The following is a 19,116-nucleotide window of genomic DNA, read 5'->3' as shown; positions in this document are numbered from 1 at the left end:
GAGCCTGATTTTGGTGAGGATGGGAGTAGATGCCTGGGATGGTTGAGGGCGGCAGGGGATGCTGGACTGGGTAAGGCGGACATGACAGCCAGGGTGGAGCTGGGACCCTGCAGATGCAGTCATCTTTGGGGTCCCTGAGCCCCAGAGAACAACTGAGCTCTGGTCAGCTGCCCAGTGGGCACCATGGGCAGGGGAGAGGGTGGGCACTGACATCTTGCTATGCCTAAGTCAGCTTCCAGCCCCACCTGGCCCGGACGGCTGGCACTGGGCACTCTCCCCGCCCCCTCCCTGGCCCACAGTGTATCCCAGATCTCAGCAGGCTTGAAGTCTCCCTGAGAGGACCGGGCGAGTCCACCAGAGGATGGAGCTGTACTAAGAGGGAGGTGGGGATGAGGAGTGTCAGGGAGGACTGGAGGCCCAGGAGGGTATTCTCGGAGGGGCGGGCGGTGGGGAGACTTAGGGCAGGTAAGGAAGCCTTGCAGTATGTTAACAACGAGCAGCACAGGACGGCTGCAAACCCGCAGGATGTTGGTCTTGGCTGAAGGTGTGCCCCCCTCCTCCCCTCCGCACGTGCAGATCCCTACATCCCACCGCGAGAGCTGCACAGTGTCCCGCTGAAACCGCTGGACATCGGGTCCTGCAAAGATGCCTTTCGCCTCCAACCTGACTGTCTTGACCTGAAGCTCAGCCTGCCCAAGGGCTCACAGTGCACCAGGCTCCCCTACAGCCATCCTGAACTGGTGGTGAGGATTCCAGCCCTGCCCTGAGCAGGCTTCGAGATGCACGCTCCCCCACAGTGCCTCCTCATGCCACTAAACCTGGTAGAGCCAGGCCTGGTCACCCTCCCATCCTCCTGGGGTCTCCCATTCCACATCACACAGAGAACTGGCTCGGCCGCACCCCTGCTGGCCACCCCAGAGTTTCCAGTCCCTTGGGTAGACTCTCCCTTTAGGTCCTGTTCGAATGTGGGGCAGTCCTTGACATAGCCAGGTTTTAAACTACCGAGAGCCCCCTGGTTATTTGACAATCGCGAGCATTTTGTTGAAAACTGACTTTTGTGTAATTCTGAGCCTCAAAAGCCACAAGGAGGAAAGAGTTGGGAGAGAGTGGTAGAATTTGTAGGAGAAAGCATTTTAATTGGAAAGAGAGGGTGTGAGGGGTGGAGAAGGGGGTATGACCGCGTCCCCGGGGAGGCAGACAACCCCTGCCTGAGCTCCGTGTGCTGCATTTGGGCTCCCACCCATCCAGCCTGCCCAGCCTCAGCCTCTCCTGTCAAAGGCATGAACCCTGGCTGCCCAGTCCCCTCCCGTCATCAGGTATCTTTGCTCACCTGGGGGGTGGTGTTCAGTGGGTCCAGGCTGGCTGTTACCCTTCCTTCTCTCTCCTGCACAGGTGTCTGATGGGACCCCCCTGGTCTGCCCCCGAAGTAGCCTCTGGCTGCTGCAGGGCGTGATGACCTGGAGTCCCTGTGTGGGGACCCGCCTCCCTGAAGTCTACATGCCTGTGTATCCCTTCATTCCCTGGATCAGAGATAAGGTCTCTAAGGCCACCTTCTACGCCTTGGCTAAGAAGTGCCCTTTGATCTTGCCCAAGACCAAGAAGAGGAGGCAGTGAGGGTCCTTAGCCTGTGGAGTCCTGGGTCTGAATCCTGGCTCAGTTACTCACCTGCTGCTATGACTGTGTCCCAGTCACCTCCCCTCTCTGAATCCGCTTCCTCCTTTGTGTAACGGAAATGTATTCAATCATTCATTCATTCGACAAGCCGTTACCAGTGCTTACCATGCACCAGGCAACCAGGCACAAGATCAACCTGGCCACTGTGCTCATGGAGTCTAGTGGGGGAGGCGAGCAGGAGCCCAGATACGGCAATAAAAAACGTGTAAATACGAACTGCGGCGCGTGCTAAGAGGAACCAGAGCGATGTGTTAACAGAAGCTGTGACCTACTGGGGCAGCCAAGGAGTCACTGTCATCTGAAGTGTCCTGACAGAGCCGTGGGCTCCGGCTCACTCTTCCCCCGACGGCTGGGTGACTGGGAGGCCCCTCCGTGGGCCTCGGTTTCCCCGCTTCACATTGAGGAGCGGTGGCTTGAATTTAAGGGTTCTTGTAGTCCCTCCCAAGTTTGTTTATTAAACTTTTTCGGGGTCGAGGGTCTCAAAAGCCACAAGGCAGCATCCCCTTAACCTGAGGCAGGGAACTGCTCGTCCCCAGACTTCCCAGAACCCCGGCGGCCAGACCCTCATCTGCGCTCCCGGCCCTCACGCTGTAATCCTGACACGCGGGGACCGCCCGCCCGCCCCGCCGCGCCCTCCCGGTGGCGCCACAGCGACACCTCGTGGCTGACGGCTGTCTGCACCACTTGGCCTCCGGCGGGCCTGAGTCAGGGGCGCGCCTTCGCGCTTCCGGGCGGAGCAGGGCCGGGTGCGGGACCTCACACACTCTTGCGGACCTAACCGGACAGGACGGGGGGCTGGGTTCTACACAATGGGTCCACACTCCAGGCCCGGGCCTCGCGTGGACCGGTCCCAGCGCCCCGGAGAAGGGTGGGGCCGCGGAGCCCCGCCCCTCACAAGCCCCGCCCCTCTCCAAGGCTGCCGCTGACTGCGCCTGCGCACCTCTACCCGCACGCACGCGCCTTCGCAAAGGTCCAGCTTCTAAGAAACGTGTCCCGCGCGCCACGCCGTCTGTTTCCAGGGCAGCCCGGCGCCTCTTAGCAACCGCGCGCGCTGCCTGGGTCTCCTCCCGGCGCCCCCAGCTTGCCATGGCGGCCGCGGGTCCTAGCGTCTTCCTGCTCATGGTCAACGGGCAGGTGGAGAGCGCCCAGGTGAGCGCCTGGACCCCGCCGGGGCCCGCCCCCCAGCCTCCCCGGGGGCCCGTCCCGCACCTCCCGGGCTGCTGTGGGGGTCCCGCAGAGACGCGTGATTCCTCCGAGCCTCTCTCCCTCGGTTAGGCGGGGGAGGGGACCAGCATTTGAGGGGCTTGGCGCGGGGGGGCTGGGAATCCTTATTCCCGATGTGCGGCTATGGAACAGACCTCGAGAGGCTGAGCTAGTACCGGGGTCACGCTCAGTTAAGGCTGTGGCCCCTGGCTCGAATCGTGTCCACTTTGTTGAGTCACGGCCAGGAGCCTAACGCGGGTGCAGCTGGAGGAGCCGAGGCTTGGCGGGCACTGAGGGTCTGGTCCTCAGTGATTGAGTCCCGGGCGCAGGGAGTGCTCCGCACTCTGAACCCTCAGACCCTTGAACTTGGGTTAGAATGATTCGGTCAATCCGATCCAACGATGGTGGTGGCCTGGAATGATCCAGGGAGGGTGTGTCTGTCAGACGGAAGGGGACGCTACTCTCCATCCTTCTACACTTTATAAAAACCATTCTCTATGTAAAACATATAAAATATATGGCATATAAAATATATGCCAAACTCCGTGCTCAGCAGTGCTCATTCAGTCCTCACAACAACCCTGTGAAGTAGGTATTACTGGCATCCCCAATTTACAAATGGGAAAAAGCTGGGATTTGAAACCTAGTCTGTCTGACGTCCAAGCTTTGCCAGACTGCCCTTCCAGGCTGTTGGAGATGGTGTTTTATTATTATTATTATTTTATTATATTATTGTGAGAATTAACCGAGATGGTTTAGGTAACGTTCTGCTGGGGCCTGGTGTCTCCTGCCTTCCGGTTCTGTCAAGGATGCTGCCCCATGCTCCCACTCCATCCACCTCTGCTTTGGCCTAGTGTGGGAGACAGAGACCGCCTCCCCCTCTTCCTCTCTCCTGTTAGGGACCCTCAGCTGTGCTGAGTCATGGTCTCAGCTCTCAGCACCCACCCCCCCACCCCCGCTCTAGGCCCCTCCCTCTCTAGGTTTTCAGCTCCAGCCGTGTGTATGCTCTGGGTCCTGTTGGCACCCTGGTTCTCAGACTTTTCACTCAGCGCCATTCCCTTAGACCTGCTCTGTGCCCACCCCTGTGCCAGGCACTGGGGACACTGAAAGGTATCGTACCTGTTCCTTGTTCACAGTCTAATGGGGTGGACACAAATAAACACAGGCAATCAATACTTTGATGGAGGGAAGCACCAGGGGCTGAAGAAGCCGGGAGGTGGCCCTTAAGACAGCCTGGAAGTTAGGATAGGCTCCCTGAAGGGTAAGTTTTGAAGGATGAGCAAGAGTTTACCAGATAGAGGCATGGGAAGGGCATGTCAGACAGAAGGCAGAGCCTGAGCAAAGGCCCAGGGGCAGTAGCAGCCCCGGCCTTTCCCTCGGACTCCCAGATCTTGGACCCAGCCCCTCCATGTCCACATCCCCAGCTGCCTCCTAGACCGCACCCCAGGGGCCCCTGTTCAGAATTCCTATCACCTCCACCTCCCTAGCCACCGTGCTGGCCTCAGCATGAGTCCCCGTAAACAGAACCCATGTGTGCTTGTTTTCCAGTTTCCTGAGTACGATGATCTCTACTGCAAGTACTGTTTTGTGTACGGCCAGGACTGGGCCCCCACGGCGGTAAGCTGGCCTCTTGGGCCTTCCTTACTCACAGCCATCATGACTGTTGGGGTTTCTGAAGGTGTCCATCACACCCCTTCCCTCCCGGTGCGGAACCAATTGCGAGTAGGCAGTTTGGAGGGATGCGAACGTGAGTTTATTGCTAGTGGAGCTGGAGCGGAGAACGCAGCCGCTGTTGGGCTCCCTGACCCGTCCCCCAAGGCCGTGCTCACTCACATACCCTATCCTGGGAGCTTGCACATGGCAGCAGAGAGGAGCGTGTGGGCAGCACAGGCAGGCAGGCCCCAGAGAGCCAGCCTGGACGTGGCTGAGCTGGAGACACTCTGGGCCGGTCCCTTCGTTGTTTGGCCTCTCCTCAGCCCATGGGGAGGACTCTGGAGCTCTCCTTCCAAGACTTCCCAAAGAACAGTCTGTCCTCCCAGGAGAGGGACTCTGATGACAGCCTTGGCCTGCACCACCCTTTACTGTTTGCAGAGCACTTGTTTAATCCTCACAGCAGTTGAGGAAGTGGAGGCTGAGCTTCCTTCACCTTTCTGAGCCTGTTTCCTCGTCTGGGTGCTGGGGATACAGAGTAGACTGTGGGGAATAACGGCCAAGGCAGGGAGACCATCGACGGTTACAGTAGAGAGGCGAGAGACAATGGCAGCGTGGGCAGGCAGCAGTCGGGGAGGTGAGAGGGGGTGAATTTCAGGTCTGTTTTGAAGATGGAACCAAGAGGTTTCCCTGTTGGACAGATGTGGGGTGTGAGAGAGAGGAGGTAAGAATGACGCCAAGCGTTTTAGCCTGAGCACTGGGAAGCCGAGTTGCCGTTCAATGAGAAGACTGTAGATGGAGCAGATGTGGGAGAACTCTGCAGAGCTGAGCCCGGCGTGTGTTAAGTTGGAGGTTCCCTCCAGAGACCCAAGTGGAGGTGCAGGGTCAGCAGTGGAGGTAGGGCAGTGCTGACCTGGAGTCAGGCCAAAGACACACGCTTGGGAACCATCCACATAGCCCACACTGAGAGCCCTGTGACGCTGAGATCCCACGTGCAGGCGGAGGAGGGCCCGGAGGCTGAGCTCGGGCGCAGCAGACCAAGGAGGAAGCGGCAGGAGTGATGGAGCGGGGACCCGAAGACGGGAGGTGTCCCGGAACCCGAGCGGAGGAAGTGTGTCAGGAAGTGAGCGGATGCTGCTGGTGGGCCACCTCAGATGAGGACAGAAGTGACCTAAAGGTGGCGATGCTGAGGTCACTGGTGTTGCTTGACAAAAACACTTCAGTAGAGTGGGGGCCTGCAGTCAGATGGAGTGGGTTCATGGAAGAAAAGCAGAGAAGGAATTGGAGCCAGCGAGTATTGACAGCTCTTCTGAGGAGGTTTGCTGTAAACGGGAGCCAAGACTGAGTCGATGCGGGGAGGAAGGAGAGTCATGAGTCTTGCCCTGTGACAGAGAAGATTACATACACGCGCACTCCGATGGGAGTGCTCTGGGAAAGCTGCTGATGGAGGAGAGAGGAGCCACATGCTGGAGCCGTTTCCTTGGCTCAGGCGGGAGGGGACGAGGTCTTGTGCACGAGTGGAGGGTGGCTCCTGAGGTTGTCAGGCTCTAATGGACCACAACGTTGAAAGACCTAGGAGCTGCTCCATTATCTCTTAGTTCCCTGTGTTTGGAAGTTAGTGTGTTGGCAGAAGAAAGTGAAGAAGATACCCCTCCCGACTCTCGCCCAGGTTAAGGGGAGGGGCGTGGCAGCCTGGAACTTGGACACCAGCTGTCACTGTCGTTGTCTCACAGGGTCTGGAAGAGGGCATCTCACAGATCACGTCCAAGAGCCAAGATGTGCGGCAAGCACTGGTGTGGAACTTCCCCATCGACGTCACCTTTAAAAGCACCAACCCCTATGGCTGTGAGTGCGCAGGGGCCCTGCAGGGACGGGGAGGTGCCCCCAGGACAGTCTCGGCCTCATCCTGCCCACCACTGTCCGCACTCAGATGTTCACTGCCCATCCCCTGGGCCCTTGCACCAGCCGTGTACTGCGCTCTCTCGCCACCTGGCTGTTCCGCCACTGCCTCCTCCCCGCCCTACCCCACCCCAGTTCATCCACACGCTGTGCACGTGAGCTTTTGGAAGTTCACCATGAATCAATAGTGAGGCCCCAGCCTGAGGCCTGCGACAGCTCCGTGCCTGTGAAGGGCAGAGCCCGGTGTCCGGGGCTGCAGCAGTCTGGCCTGGAGAGCTGAGCCTGATGTCTCTCAACTTTCCGTCACATGTTGTGCTCCAGCCAAACCCGAGCCACCTGTTGCTCCTTTGCAAGTCCCTCAAGTCCCCCTTTCTGGGCTGTGGTTCATGCTTTTCTCTCTGGCTGGGATACTCTTCCCACCTCCTACCTCTGCCCTCCTTCCCAAAGGCTCCCTTGCTTGCAGTCTTGACTTTCTACCTTGTCTGGTAGTTGTTCACTCACTTGATAAACGCCTACTGTGTGCAAAGCCTGGGGTTAGCTCCAGGGGGGCTGTGAATACTCTCCCTGTGTGGGCTTGTCCAAGCTTCCTAAACTTTTCTGATGGAAGATTTCTCTCCATTTCTTTTCCCGTATTAGGAAACTGAGACTCAAAAAAAGTGACATCTAGCTTTACATCTAGTAGCTCAGCATGGATTTGATTTTAGGACCGTCTGATTTCACAGTCTGGGCCTTTCTGCTGCACCAGGCGTACCAGGTGCAGAGGGTCTAGGACAGGGGCTGCCTGGCGGGCCTCCTGGGCAGGGACTGCCATCCTATTGTCATCATCCGTGAGTAAGAAACTTCCATAGGCTTCCTGGAATGGGCCACTAGATAACGGACCAACCTCCTCCTGCTGAGGACAGCTAGGAGAGGCAAATAAAATATTAAAAAGTAAAACCAAAAAACAACTACTTGAAGGTATCAGAGAGCTAGCAAAGCAGTAGAGGTTTACCAGGTCAGGATCCAGGAGAAGAACAGAAGTGAAGAGATGTGGCCCTACTCCCATCCCCCAGGAGTGTCTGCTGCTTCCAGCAGAGCCGACTGAGAGGCTGATCAAGACTTCTGACAGCCTCTCTGGGCTGGGGGCACAAGAGTCAGGAAAATCCCAGCAACTTGGGCCAAGACCTCAGAGAGCTGTGCTCTGAGAGGGAGGGAGAAAGGGAAGGAGACCAGCCCCTGACCATTCCAGACCTTGAAGGTGGTTGCAGAACTCCCAGACAAAATATTTGCAAACTGGATCTAGCAGGATACAAAAAGGATAATACATCGTGAGCAAGTAGGGTTTCTTCCAGAAATATAAAACTTGTGTAACGTCTAAAATCCCCTGTGTGATTCACCACATTAAAAAGAAGAAAAGTCGTGGTCATTCCCATAAATGAAGAAAATGTGATAAAATTCAACATCCATTCATGATAAAAACTTAGCAGACTAGGAATAGAAGGAACCTTCCTTAACCTGATAAAGTCTATCTATAAAAAACTTAGAACAAACATCATTTTTTTTAGTGAAATCTTGAAAGATTTCTCTCAAATCAGGAAGCTTGTTACCACAACCCACATTGTACAAATAAAAGAATTAGACTACACAGAAACCAAAATATAGTGATGTACACCTGAAATTTATGTAATGTTATAAATCAATGTTACCTCAATAAAAAAAAGAATTAGAAAGGAAGAACAAAACTTTCATCCACAGATGACCTAATTGTGTATGTATAATTTCCAAAATAACCTACAGATAAATTATTAGAGTTAATAAATTGGCATGAATGCCAGATATAAGATGACTATACAAAAATCAGTTGCTTTCTGGGAGCCAGCCCCATGGCCTAGTGGTTAAGTTTGGCACGCTCTGCTTTAGTGGCCTGGGTTCAGTGCCCAGGGGGGGCCTACACCACTTGTCAGCCATGCTGTGCCAGCGACCCACATACCAAATACAGGAAGATTGGCAACAGGTGTTAGCTCAGGGCTAATCTTCATCAAGCAAAAAAAAAAATCAATTGCTTTTTGTGTTAAAAATATTTATGTGTTCTGTTCTATATAAAAAGCAAATAGAAAATATTTTAAAAATAAATTATTTATAATAATATGAAAATATAACTTGTTCCACCAGATATGAAGCTTTAATTATAAAGCACGATAACTAAGACAGTGTAGTTTTGGCACAAGGATAGACAAACATCCATAGAGGCCCCCAGACAGGCCTAAGGCCCGTGTAGATGGTGGATTCATAGCCACGGAACACTGCCGAGTAGGAGGGGAGAGAGTCTTTGATAAGCAGTGCTGGGACAATTGGACATGCACGGGAAAAAAATGAAACCCAGTTCCTGCTTCATGTCATGCATACACAAAAGTCCATCCCAAATGGCTCTATAAATGTAAATGGGAAAAGCAAAATAGTAAAGCTTCAGGAAGATAGTATGGGAGACTAGAGCTGGGATATCAGGGTAAAGGAAGAGTTTTTAAAAGGACTCCTTACAGAAGAAGATCCATAGATTTGACTATTAAAATTAAGGGCTTCTGGGCTGGCCTGGTGGCGTAGTGGTTAAGTTGGCGTGCTCCGCTGCGGTAGCCCAGGGTTCACAGGTTCAGATCCCAGGCGTGGACCTGTGCACCGCTTATCAAGCCATGCTGTGGCGGCGTCCCATATAAAGTGGAGGAAAATGGGCACGGATGTTAGCCCAGGGCCAGTCAGCAAAAAGGAGGATTGGCATCGGATGTTAGCTCAAGGCTAACCTTCCTCACAAAAAAAAAAAAAAGAAAAAAAGCAGCTGGATACAAAAATATTTGTATACTGTGTGATTCCATTTACGTAAAGTTCAGAACAGTGGTAGGACCAAAGTACTGTGTTTGGGATGCGTTCTTTGGTGGTGAAACCCTAAAGAAAATAAGTGGCTTTGTAAAATTCAGAATAGTGATTATCTGGGAGCCAGCCCATGGCCTAGTGGTTAAGTTCGGCGTGCTCCACTTCCGTGGCCTGGGTTCAGTTCCCGGGCGCAGACCCACACCCCTTGTCAGCAGCCATGCTGTGGTGGCACCCACATACAAAATAGAGGAAGATGCGAATCTTTCCCAGGAAAAAAAAAAAGAAAGGGTAGTGGTTACCTTTGAGGGGTAGTGATGGACAGGACACTTATGCACTGTTTCGAGTGTCTTAGAGATGAGGAGACTGAGGGGCAGAGAGGTGAGGTTATTGCCTAGGCCAGTGCTAGTAGCCACAGGATCAGAGCCTGATAGGCTGCCTCCTGGGCCTCACTGCCTCACCTGTCACCTGGGGCGATGATTTGTCGCCTGCGTCCAGAGGACGAATGTGCTGACAGAGGTGAAAGGACCTATACGCCTCGATGTCAGCAGGGAACAGGTGGAAGTGTTAATATTTTAAAGGAGGATGCATGGAAGCCCTTTGCTTTCTGACCTCTCCCATGGACACCCCAAACCAGCCCCTCTCTGGCCCGGGAGCCCTTGTGGTCTGCATCAGAAGGAAAGCTCCCAAGAGTGGGCCCTTTGCTCAGTGCACAGCTGGGTCCTCGTGCCTTGAACAGGGCCTCCGGAGGCACTTCCTGTGTCTGTCGAAAGACAGAATTGGGCAGCATCTGAGCTCGGTGACTCGGGCATCTGGACTGAGCCAGGGGCCTGGCCAGCAGGTTCCAGTTTCCCCAGCCTCCCCGCCTGCCTCTTGGCAGAAACCCTTGGTGCAGAGGGGTGCCATGTCCGCTCCTGCCCTTCATCAAGCCCACACCCCTAGGGCTTTGAGCACCATCCTCCCTGTTCTCTGCCCTGTACCTTCCCCTGAGTATCGCCACGTGCTGACCCCCTGCCTTGTCCTCCCCAAGGGCCGCAGATCGTGCTCAGCGTGTACGGGCCGGACGTGTTCGGGAACGATGTGGTCCGAGGCTACGGGGCGGTGCACGTGCCTTTCTCCCCCGGCCGGTAGGTCCTCACTCTGACCTGGGCCCTGGGCCTCAGCCCGTCCCTCGCTGGGCCATGCTGGCCTAGGGGCCTGGGCACCTTCAGCAGGGCTTTTCCTGAGACAGCCTTCAGCTCTAGACTAGGAACGTGCTGGGGTCCCCAGGGGCCTGGGCAGCTCGGCTTGGAGGTGGGGCTGCATCCCATGGCTGGGAGGAGACCCACGTGGGTGAGGCTAATGCTGCCACCCAAGCAGCAGGTGGGGAGGCAGGGAGTGTCGGAGGTCCCAGCAGGGAGCACAGGGCATCCTGAGGGGATCTGGGTCTAGCTGCAGCTTGTTCCGGGCACGGAGGGTCTGGAGTTGGGACACTCCCTCCTGCACCTCTTCCCTCCCTCAGTGTGCTGTGCGCCCCACCGATGCCCCTTCTGTACCTGGCTCTGCCGGCCTCAGGACACAGGTGTGTCAGACACGTGTGACCACACCGGTCCTGCCCTCAGAAGCCCCCAGACACAGATGGAAAGACGTGATTCTCTTTAGTTAGGCACAGTGACGAGGTGCGGATGCAGGGTATTCTGGGCACAGAGGAGGGCCAGGGGTAGCTGATCTTAAAAGACGAGGGGTTTGTGTAGAGAAGGCGGAGGGAGGAGGAGGAGCAGCGCGTGTGTTGAGTGCTCTGAGTGTTATTGTGGAAACACAAAGTGCAGGATGCCAGGGGAGGGGGCGTGGACAGGAGGGAGGGACCAGGCAGGTGAGGGGCAGGACCCCCGGCTCTGAGGAAGGGACTGGACTGGGGCAGGTAACCACAGCAGGGGTTGCACCCTGGCCAGTGTCAGGGGCTTCCTGGAGGAAGGGCATCCCAATAGGGCCTGGAAGATGGCAGCACGTTTGGACATCTGGAGAAGGACAGGGCTTTGAGGGTCACGGTGTGAGCCAGGACCCCACGTTTGATTTTTGTAACTCTCAGCATCCTCTTGACTCTTTGAAAGAAACGAGACGCTCCCGGGACGCTGAGCCGTGCGAGGCTGGGTCCGGGCCTGCTGTGCACGGTGCTCTCTCAGCACTCGGCGTCCGGCCTGGGCACAGTGGGCATGGCCAGCCTGGGCTCTGACTTGGCACTGCCTGATCTGGGAGTGCTCCTGCTCGCTGCTTGCCAGAGGCTCAGAAAGTTCCGTCACTTTTCTGTTACTCAGCACTTCTGTCTGTGAAAACATTTGTTTCAGGCACAAAAGGACCATCCCCATGTTTGTCCCAGAATCTACGTCTAAACTGCAGAAGTTTACAAGGTGAGTTTTCTACACATCCCCCCGGCCCCTCCTTCTGACGCAGGTGGTCGGAGTGGAGGGAGGGACATCGCGTTCCACCCCTCGTTTGTGCCAGGTAGCCTCACCAGATCTTCAGGCTGCTCCGTCTTTTGGGGACAAATGGAAACGGGTTCTGTGGGGTTGCTGAGGATCACTGGGCCCCCTTCGGCCACTGTCCCGGCAGCATAAGGCCGTGCAGTTTTACTCTGTGCCCTGTTAAATGTCTGTCAGATGGAGCAGAGAAAAACTCTTGTCAGATGGGAAAGGGCCCATGACATAATGTCACGTTAAAAAGGTGAGATAGGAGGGGCTACAGCAGAGGGAGCCAGACAACCTGAAACAGTAATGACCATCCTAGTAGGTATCTTCTATCAGTCAGTCACTAAACGCCCTCACAGGTGGCAGCCTCTGCAGGGAGGTGACACCTGAGCAGATACTAGAGCAGAGGCGAGGGGCCAACGTGACAGGTCTGGGAGAAGAGTGTTCCAGGCACAGGGAGCAGCATGTGCAAGCCCCTGAGGAGAGCGTGAGCTTAGTGTGTTAGGAGCAGCCAAGAGGTGGGTGTGGCTCGTAGTGGTGAGCAAGGGGGAATGTGGGGGGAGACGGCAGGGAGGCGGGGGTCCGCCGGGACACAGCGCCTGCAGGGTATGCTTGTGGACAAATGACAAGGAAGAGCGGCCCAGAGGCCTCTTGCCCCTTACCACATCCAAGTAGGAGCTGGAGGGCCAGCTGGGCCCTGGCTGACTGACTCAGGCTTGGGGACAGAAGCTCCCGTCAGCTCAGCTCAGCTGCAAGCCACCACTGCTCCCCAGCAGGTCAGCTGGGAATGGGCCCTGGGCCCTCCATTCACAGCCAGGATGAGGGGGAAATGGAGGACCACCTGGGTGCCCAGGCGGCCGCTGGTGAGCTGCTGCCTCCAGGCCTAGCCAGTATCAGGGTGAGACTTGGCCAGAGCCCTGCTGGGTGGAGAGACAGTGTCGGGCCTGAGCCAAGGGAGCCTCGCTGAGCTGTGGGGGCTGGGGAGGGGAGAATTTGGGTGCCCACTGCCCCTAGAAGCTCTAAGAGGCCACCATGCTGGGAAGGGGCTTATTAGCCAGATGCCCTGGACCAGTGTAAGCCGGAGGTGACAACACCCACCCCACAGGGCTGTCGGGGAAGTGGGGGAGGGCGGTAGTGCCCGTCAGTGGGTCCGGGGAAGGTTCCGGGCTTTGAGTGTCCACACAGCCGTCCTGGCCAGGGCGTTCATGCCACTCCATGTCCCACGGCTCTGAGGGGAGAGTCTGGGCCTCCACGTGAGCTCTCGCTGTGGAGAGGGTTCCACTCCTGAGCAAGTTAGGCCTCACAGCTTGTAAAGCAGTCAGGGTTTTTGCTGGTGCTGAGGGATAGCAGCTCGGGGCAGGGGCCATCTCCCGCCCTTTGGAGGGGCTCTCAACTGCCAGGGCGGCCTGTGCTTCAGTTATAGAAGCTGGGGAAAGGTCTGATTAGTGGAGGCAGTTTGATGGACAGAATCTTCCCAGGCAAGCTTTGTGGAGGCCACTGAGCAGCTGGCTCCAGCAGCCCCCTTTGCTCAGGCCAGAGCCCTGGGGTCATCCACAGCCCTCCCTGCCTCCCCGCTCCCTGGCATCCTCCGTGGCTCCCTCCTCTGCTCTCCCACGGCCTCCCGTCCGTCCTTTGTCAGCCTCGCTGGCCTGCCCATTCCCACTCTCAGCCCGCGTTAGTTTCCTGTGGCCGCCGTAACAAATTACCACAAACTTGATGGCTTAAAACAACGGAGATTTATTTTCTCATACTTCTGAGGGCCAAAGTCCAAAACCAGCATCATTGGGCCAAAATCAAGGTGTCCGCAGGCACACCCCCCGAGGCTCTAGGGGAGAGTCTGTTCCTGCCTCTTCCAGCTTCTGGTGGCTGCAGCCTGCCTTGGCTTGTGGCCTCATTGCTCAGGTCCCTGCCTCTGCGGTCACACGGCCTCCCCTGTATCAAATCTCCCTGGGCTCTCACAAGGACACTTGGGATGGCATTTAGGGTCCACCTGGATAATCCAGGATAATCTTCCCATGTTAAGACCCTCACCTTAATCACATCTGCAAAGATCCTTTTCCAATGAGGTCACATCCACAGGTTCCAGGGACGAGGACCTGGTATCTTTGGGGCCATTATTCAGCCTACGACAGCACCTCTGAGCTAGTCTTCACATAGTAACAAAAAAGGTTTTCCGAAAACACCACTTTAGAAACTACTCAGGCTCACGTCTGCATTTAGGATCACCTTCAACTAGCAGGTGACGAGCCCCGAGTTCTCTGGCCCTGCTGACCTCGTGCCCTCTCCCCCACCTGCCTCCCCTGCCTCGGTTCTTCCAGCCCCCTGGGTCCTCCCCTGCCTCGGGCCCTGGCCTGGAACACTGCCCTGAACATCTGCCTCTTCTCCCACCCCAGCCGACCTCAGAGAGAGAAATGCAGTGGCCCTGGCAGCTCCGTGGATTCACACTTGGGACGTGCCAGGCTCGTGGTGGCTGCCACCCGTGCCTCCATCCTCACAGCAACCTGTGAGGTGGGTGCTGTTAGAGCCCCACTCCTCAGATGGAGAAACTGAGGTGCAGAGCGGTGGTGATGCCCACCCAGCCCCGGCTGGAACCCTGGGTTCCCCATTTCCCTCCCTGTCCTCTTCCTTGGGGCTGGGCATCTGTGAGGCCCCCACTGTGTCCGCACATGGCCTGCGGACAGACTGGGCGGTTGTTCCTTCACCCAGCAGCGTGAGCTGGCAGACGGAGGCCCTGCCCTGGGCAGCACCAGTGGCACTGGCGCCCTCCACCATCAGGGTGGGCCGGGCCGAGGGAAGACTCACCCAGCCTCCGCCCAGCTTCCCTGCCCGTCGGGTGGCGAGGGCGGCTGTGCCTGGACCGGTGCCGGGCCCTCCTGTGGGTCAGCCCCTCCACGGAGGGCAGGGCGGAGCCCGTGCTGGGAGCTGCTGTGCACCAGAAGACGGGCATTTCCAGGAGTGTGGGGACCGCGAGAGGCGCAGGGGCCTCGCTCCTTACATACGGGAGGCCACGGGGCCTTCCTGGCACCCCGCGCTGCCCAAGTGGTCACATCGTTGACCTCCCCAGTGCAGGTCCCCAAAGTGCAGGCCCGGGAGGTGGCTCCGGGACAAAGCCCGCGTCTGCCTGGCCCACCCAGCCAGGAATAGTGCACGTGTCTGTTTCCGGCTCGAGTGGGTGTGTCGGAGGCGAGGCTGCTGCTCTGGAAGGAGCTGCCTTGGCTCAGCGCCACGGGGCCTGGAGCCAGGAGGCCGTGGTCCCGTGCAGCTCCACTGCTTCCTAACTGTGGCCTTGGGCGAGTCACTGGACTTCTTTCCCCTCTGTAAGGAGGGGATACGCAGAGCCAGGCTGCTGTGAGGGGAAGGAAGGCAGCGGGGGTCGGGGCACCTCACCAGGGTGAGTGGCGTTAGATGATGGAGTGTGTCACTGCAGACAAGTGCGCCCTCTGCAGGTGTACCCCAGAGTGCAAACCACAGATAGTAAGGTTCATGTCTTATGTGGCTGTGGACAGAGTGCCTTCAGAGTCCCGTGAGGTAGGTACCATTATTATCCCCATCACAGTTGAGAACATTGGGGTTCAGAGATGGGCAGTGACTTGTCCTGGGTCCCACACTATTAAGAGGAAAGTGGAGAGCCCGGATCTGGCCTCTGCCACACCAAGGATGGTTGCTGAACTCTGGGATGGGGCCCTCCTTCCCAGGGAGGGTGGGGGGTCACACTGTCCCCAGGCTCCTCTCCCCTCCCCCACCTCAGCTGCTGTTGCCTTCCTGGGATTTCCACCTGGGTTCGAGCCATGCCCTCACCCCACCCCGCCCCAGATCTCCCTCAGCTTTCAGCCTCAGTGAACCAGACCCATGGATGATGGTGATGGGGAAGCTTGGCATCCAGCTGAGGAGGGGTGGGGCTGCAGAGCACCAGGGGTCTGGTGGAAGCCCACCAGGCCTCCATGGACTCCACCAGCGTGCTTTTCAGATGGGCAGAGGGACGGTGGGTGTGGGAGGCTCTGCCCGGGGCTTGGCCCTGGGGGAGGGGTTGGAGGAGGGCAGCTGGTTTCTGAAGCAAAGAGAGACCCCATGTCTAGTGTCTGAGGGATATCCGGGGTAGGGGGGTGGGTCGTGCTCATCCAGTGTTCTCCTGTCTTCTCAGCTGGTTCATGGGACGGCGGCCTGAGTACACAGACCCCAAGGTGGTGGCTCAGGGTGAAGGCCGGGAAGGTAAAGCTTGATCCCCCCACTCCATGGGTAGGTTGGGGCCTGGGAGGGACTAGGTGGGTCCCCAGGAAACAGACGGGGGATGCCAGGGACCTGCCAGGCACGCAGACGCTGGTCCTGCGGGAGCACCTCCCAGCTGTGGGCCTGGTTGGAGGGCTGTCCGTGTCTGTCTGTCCCCGCTGCAGCCCTTTCACCTCCCAGTGAGGACATAGGCCAAGTGCTGTCCCATTTTACAGGAGAGAACACTGAGGCTGAGAGAGTCCCAAAGCAGCCTGGATCTCTCTGCCCCAGCCTGACTGACACTGCCCTTCTGTCCCCAGTGACACGTGTCCGCTCCCAGGGCTTTGTCACTCTCCTCTTCAACGTGGTGACCAAGGACATGAGGAAGCTGGGCTACGACACTGGGCCTCCAGACACACAGGGCGTCTTGGGGCCCAGCCCGCCCCCGGGCCTCCCCCGGTGAGGGCCCCTCCACTACCCTCTGTGCAGACCAGCAGCTCTCCAATAACGCAGGGCGTCCTTCGGGAGAGTCCGCCACGGATCATCTGCCTGAAGTGCAGCCTGGGGTGGGGGTGTTATACAATAAAGTCTTACCTTTCTACAGAGCCCAGGCCTGGGGCTGCCTCCTCTCCCCTCTAGCACCTCCCCCATGGGAGCAGGCCACCACCAGGATGGCCGACTAGGACATGAGCGTTGGCTCTGCCCTGATTCTGCCACTCAGGGCTGTGTGGCCTTTTCTGCGCTTCAACATGCTCATCCCTAAGACAAGCAGTCATCCACTGTGGGGGCTTTGGGGGTTCAGGAGAACGGCCTGCTCCGTGACTGCCAGCCTCCCCTGGCGAGGAGGAGAGCCTGTCAGCAGGAGCTGGATGGTGAGGCCACCAGCCAGGCCGCTGCCTGCCCCCAACTCCGAAGCCCAGGGGTCAGGGTTGAAGACCTCCCAGCAGGAGGAAGCTGCTGGAATTCCAGCTTCTGCCAAGTCTCACAGCAGGAGAGGAAGGTGAGCCCCGCGGCCCACACCTGTGCTCTGTGAGGCAGCCCTCGCAGCCTGCTGTGGTGGAGTCCCCCTCTCACCTCGCCCTCAGCCCGAGGCTGGGCCTTCTTACCTTCTCCCCACACAGCCTGGGCCCAGCAGAGGCAGTGTGTCCCTCGTCACCCGCAGCTCCAGGTGAGCCCTCTGGGGCTGGGACCAGAGCTTGCTCAGTCTCCTCCCTGGCCTGCACACCACCCTCACAGGATTTCAGGCGGCCACCAAGTGCCTTGCCCCAGGCTCCTAGTCACCCCACCCCCAAGCCTGGAGACCACCAGCCTGGTCACTACACACCGCCCTGACTGTAATTCACACTTGCCGTAAGAGGCCACATGAACTGACCGTGTTCTGCCCTTTATCACACTTACTTCTCAGCACCAGAAGTTTATGCTGCTCGGGACACTCCTAGCCCCTGCCCCCAACTCACTGTGTGCTCTGGAACTCGTGGTCTGTCATCAGCAAAATTCCTGTGATTCCAACCCTCTTTGAATGGAAAATTCCCTCCACCTCTGACCCCTACTGAAGCCTACGCTGCCCGCTGCAGCCCTCCAAGCCGGTATCTTTTTGCTCCCACATGCCATCCACCGTGAGCCTGGAGACGGGGTTTGTGTTCTTGCCCCTTATTAGCATTTCCTCCTTCCCCATCCCAGCTCCCTCGACAGCCAGGCTATCAGACCACACTACTGACAGCCACCAAAGGCCTGATGACCTGTCTTTCCCTCTAGCTAGTCTTGGCAACATCAGTGCCCACATGGAAGATCTCCCCACAACTTGGGCTCTCTCTAGCCTCCTCCCTTGCCCTGTGCCCCTCAGTAGCTGCCCGCTCCCATGGCCAGAGCCTGTTTCTTATTACCAATGACTACATCACCTCCAAAATGTGCATCCAAGCATCCCTCTCCCAGACGGCTCCCTCCCTGTGTGGTCTCCACTCCAACCATCCTTCATTCCATCCAGCTCCTCCAAGCCACCCACAGACCCTCTTTGTGCCAACTGCTAGCCCCTCCTTTCCTTTCCTCCCTGCCCAATTTTGAATTCAGTCGTCATTCACACGCACTTTCCCTTCATACACGCTCAACTCTTGTGCCCTGTCTGTTTCTTTATCTCTCACTTGGCCAACCTCAGCCCTCGTGAAACCTAGCCACCCGCTGAAGGCCGAGGCATGGTCAGAGAGCAGCCAGCCCGAGGACTGCCCACGCTAGGTCCATGGCCAGGTCTCCCTCAGTGCTGCTAAGTAACGCCCCTTATTTCCTTAGGCACCTCCCTCTTGCATTCCCTGAGAAAACTCATTCACACCTTTTTTCCTCTTCAAACCTCCAGTACCCGTTCCCCTCAGCTGAAGTGCTCATGAGGAAACGGAAAGACAGACTCCCTCATGTTCCCTCCACGCCATCTGACACCAACCTACATTTGCTCCAGAAACGCCGTGGTCCTACCTGGTCCTGCCTGAGGCCGCCCCTCACGTGTGGATGAGATCCCATGCCCTCTGGCTTCTCACTGGTGTCGTTCCCGCAGCTCTCCCTCCCTCCCCTGTGTGCTTTCCTCTGCGGGGTTATTCACACCAGCCTCCACATGTGCTCTCTTACCTTACAGAACCACCACACGAAGAAAAACCCTGGGCCCTCCACGTGCTTCTCCACTCCTCTGCCTCATCCTAGCGCAGCGCCTTGAGGGGCTGCATTCTGTTCCTCCCTCCCCTCCACCCATGCCAATTGGCCTTCTTCCCTGTCACTGCCCAGAAACCGCCGTCCTGTCAAGTCCATGGGCAAGTCTCAGGTCACAGGTACCCCGTCTGTCAGCGCCTTTGACGTAGTGGCTCACCCTCTTCTCATTGTTTAATTTCCTAATTTTTAAAATTTTTTTCAACATTTTATTATTTTACTTTATTTATTTTTGTGAGGAAGATCAGCCCTGCCTGAGCTAACACTGATGCCAATCCTCCTCTTTTTGTTGAGGAAGACTGGCCCTGGGCTAACATCTGTGCCCATCTTCCTCCACTTTATATGGGACGCCGCCATGGCCTGGCTTGACAAGCGGCGCGTTGGTGCGCACCCGGGATCCGAACCCCGGGCCGCCAGCAGCGGAGCACACGCACCTAACCGCTGCGCCACGGGGCCGGCCCCAACATTTTACTATTAAAATGTTTAAACAGAAAAGTTGAAATAACTTTAC

At 57.2% G+C, this 19,116-nt stretch overlaps 1 protein-coding gene across 4 annotated transcripts; it reads left to right on the top strand.

The window, feature by feature from the left end:
* The first annotated feature begins 2,653 nt into the window (after positions 1 to 2,653).
* Positions 2,654 to 16,522, top strand: B9D1 (B9 domain containing 1). 4 transcript variants are annotated; one of them, XM_058559578.1, is made up of 7 exons: positions 2,662 to 2,823; positions 4,426 to 4,494; positions 6,261 to 6,372; positions 10,298 to 10,394; positions 11,592 to 11,654; positions 15,853 to 15,920; positions 16,154 to 16,522. In XM_058559578.1, exons 1-7 carry the CDS (start codon positions 2,761 to 2,763, stop codon positions 16,378 to 16,380), a joined length of 699 nt encoding a protein of 232 aa, XP_058415561.1. In that variant the 5' UTR covers positions 2,662 to 2,760; the 3' UTR covers positions 16,381 to 16,522. The 4 variants fall into 4 exon arrangements, with proteins under 4 accessions (XP_058415560.1, XP_058415563.1, XP_058415561.1 ...); XM_058559579.1 differs by having other exon boundaries at positions 2,665 to 2,823; positions 16,238 to 16,522; XM_058559577.1 differs by lacking the exons at positions 15,853 to 15,920; positions 16,154 to 16,522 and adding an exon at positions 15,158 to 15,775 and having other exon boundaries at positions 2,654 to 2,823.
* The last annotated feature ends 2,594 nt before the right edge of the window (positions 16,523 to 19,116 follow it).

The sequence above is a fragment of the Diceros bicornis genome, chromosome 18 (genome assembly GCF_020826845.1).
Source record: "Diceros bicornis minor isolate mBicDic1 chromosome 18, mDicBic1.mat.cur, whole genome shotgun sequence".
NCBI lineage: Eukaryota > Metazoa > Chordata > Mammalia > Perissodactyla > Rhinocerotidae > Diceros > Diceros bicornis.
This window is presented reverse-complemented; position numbering and strand designations above follow the sequence as displayed.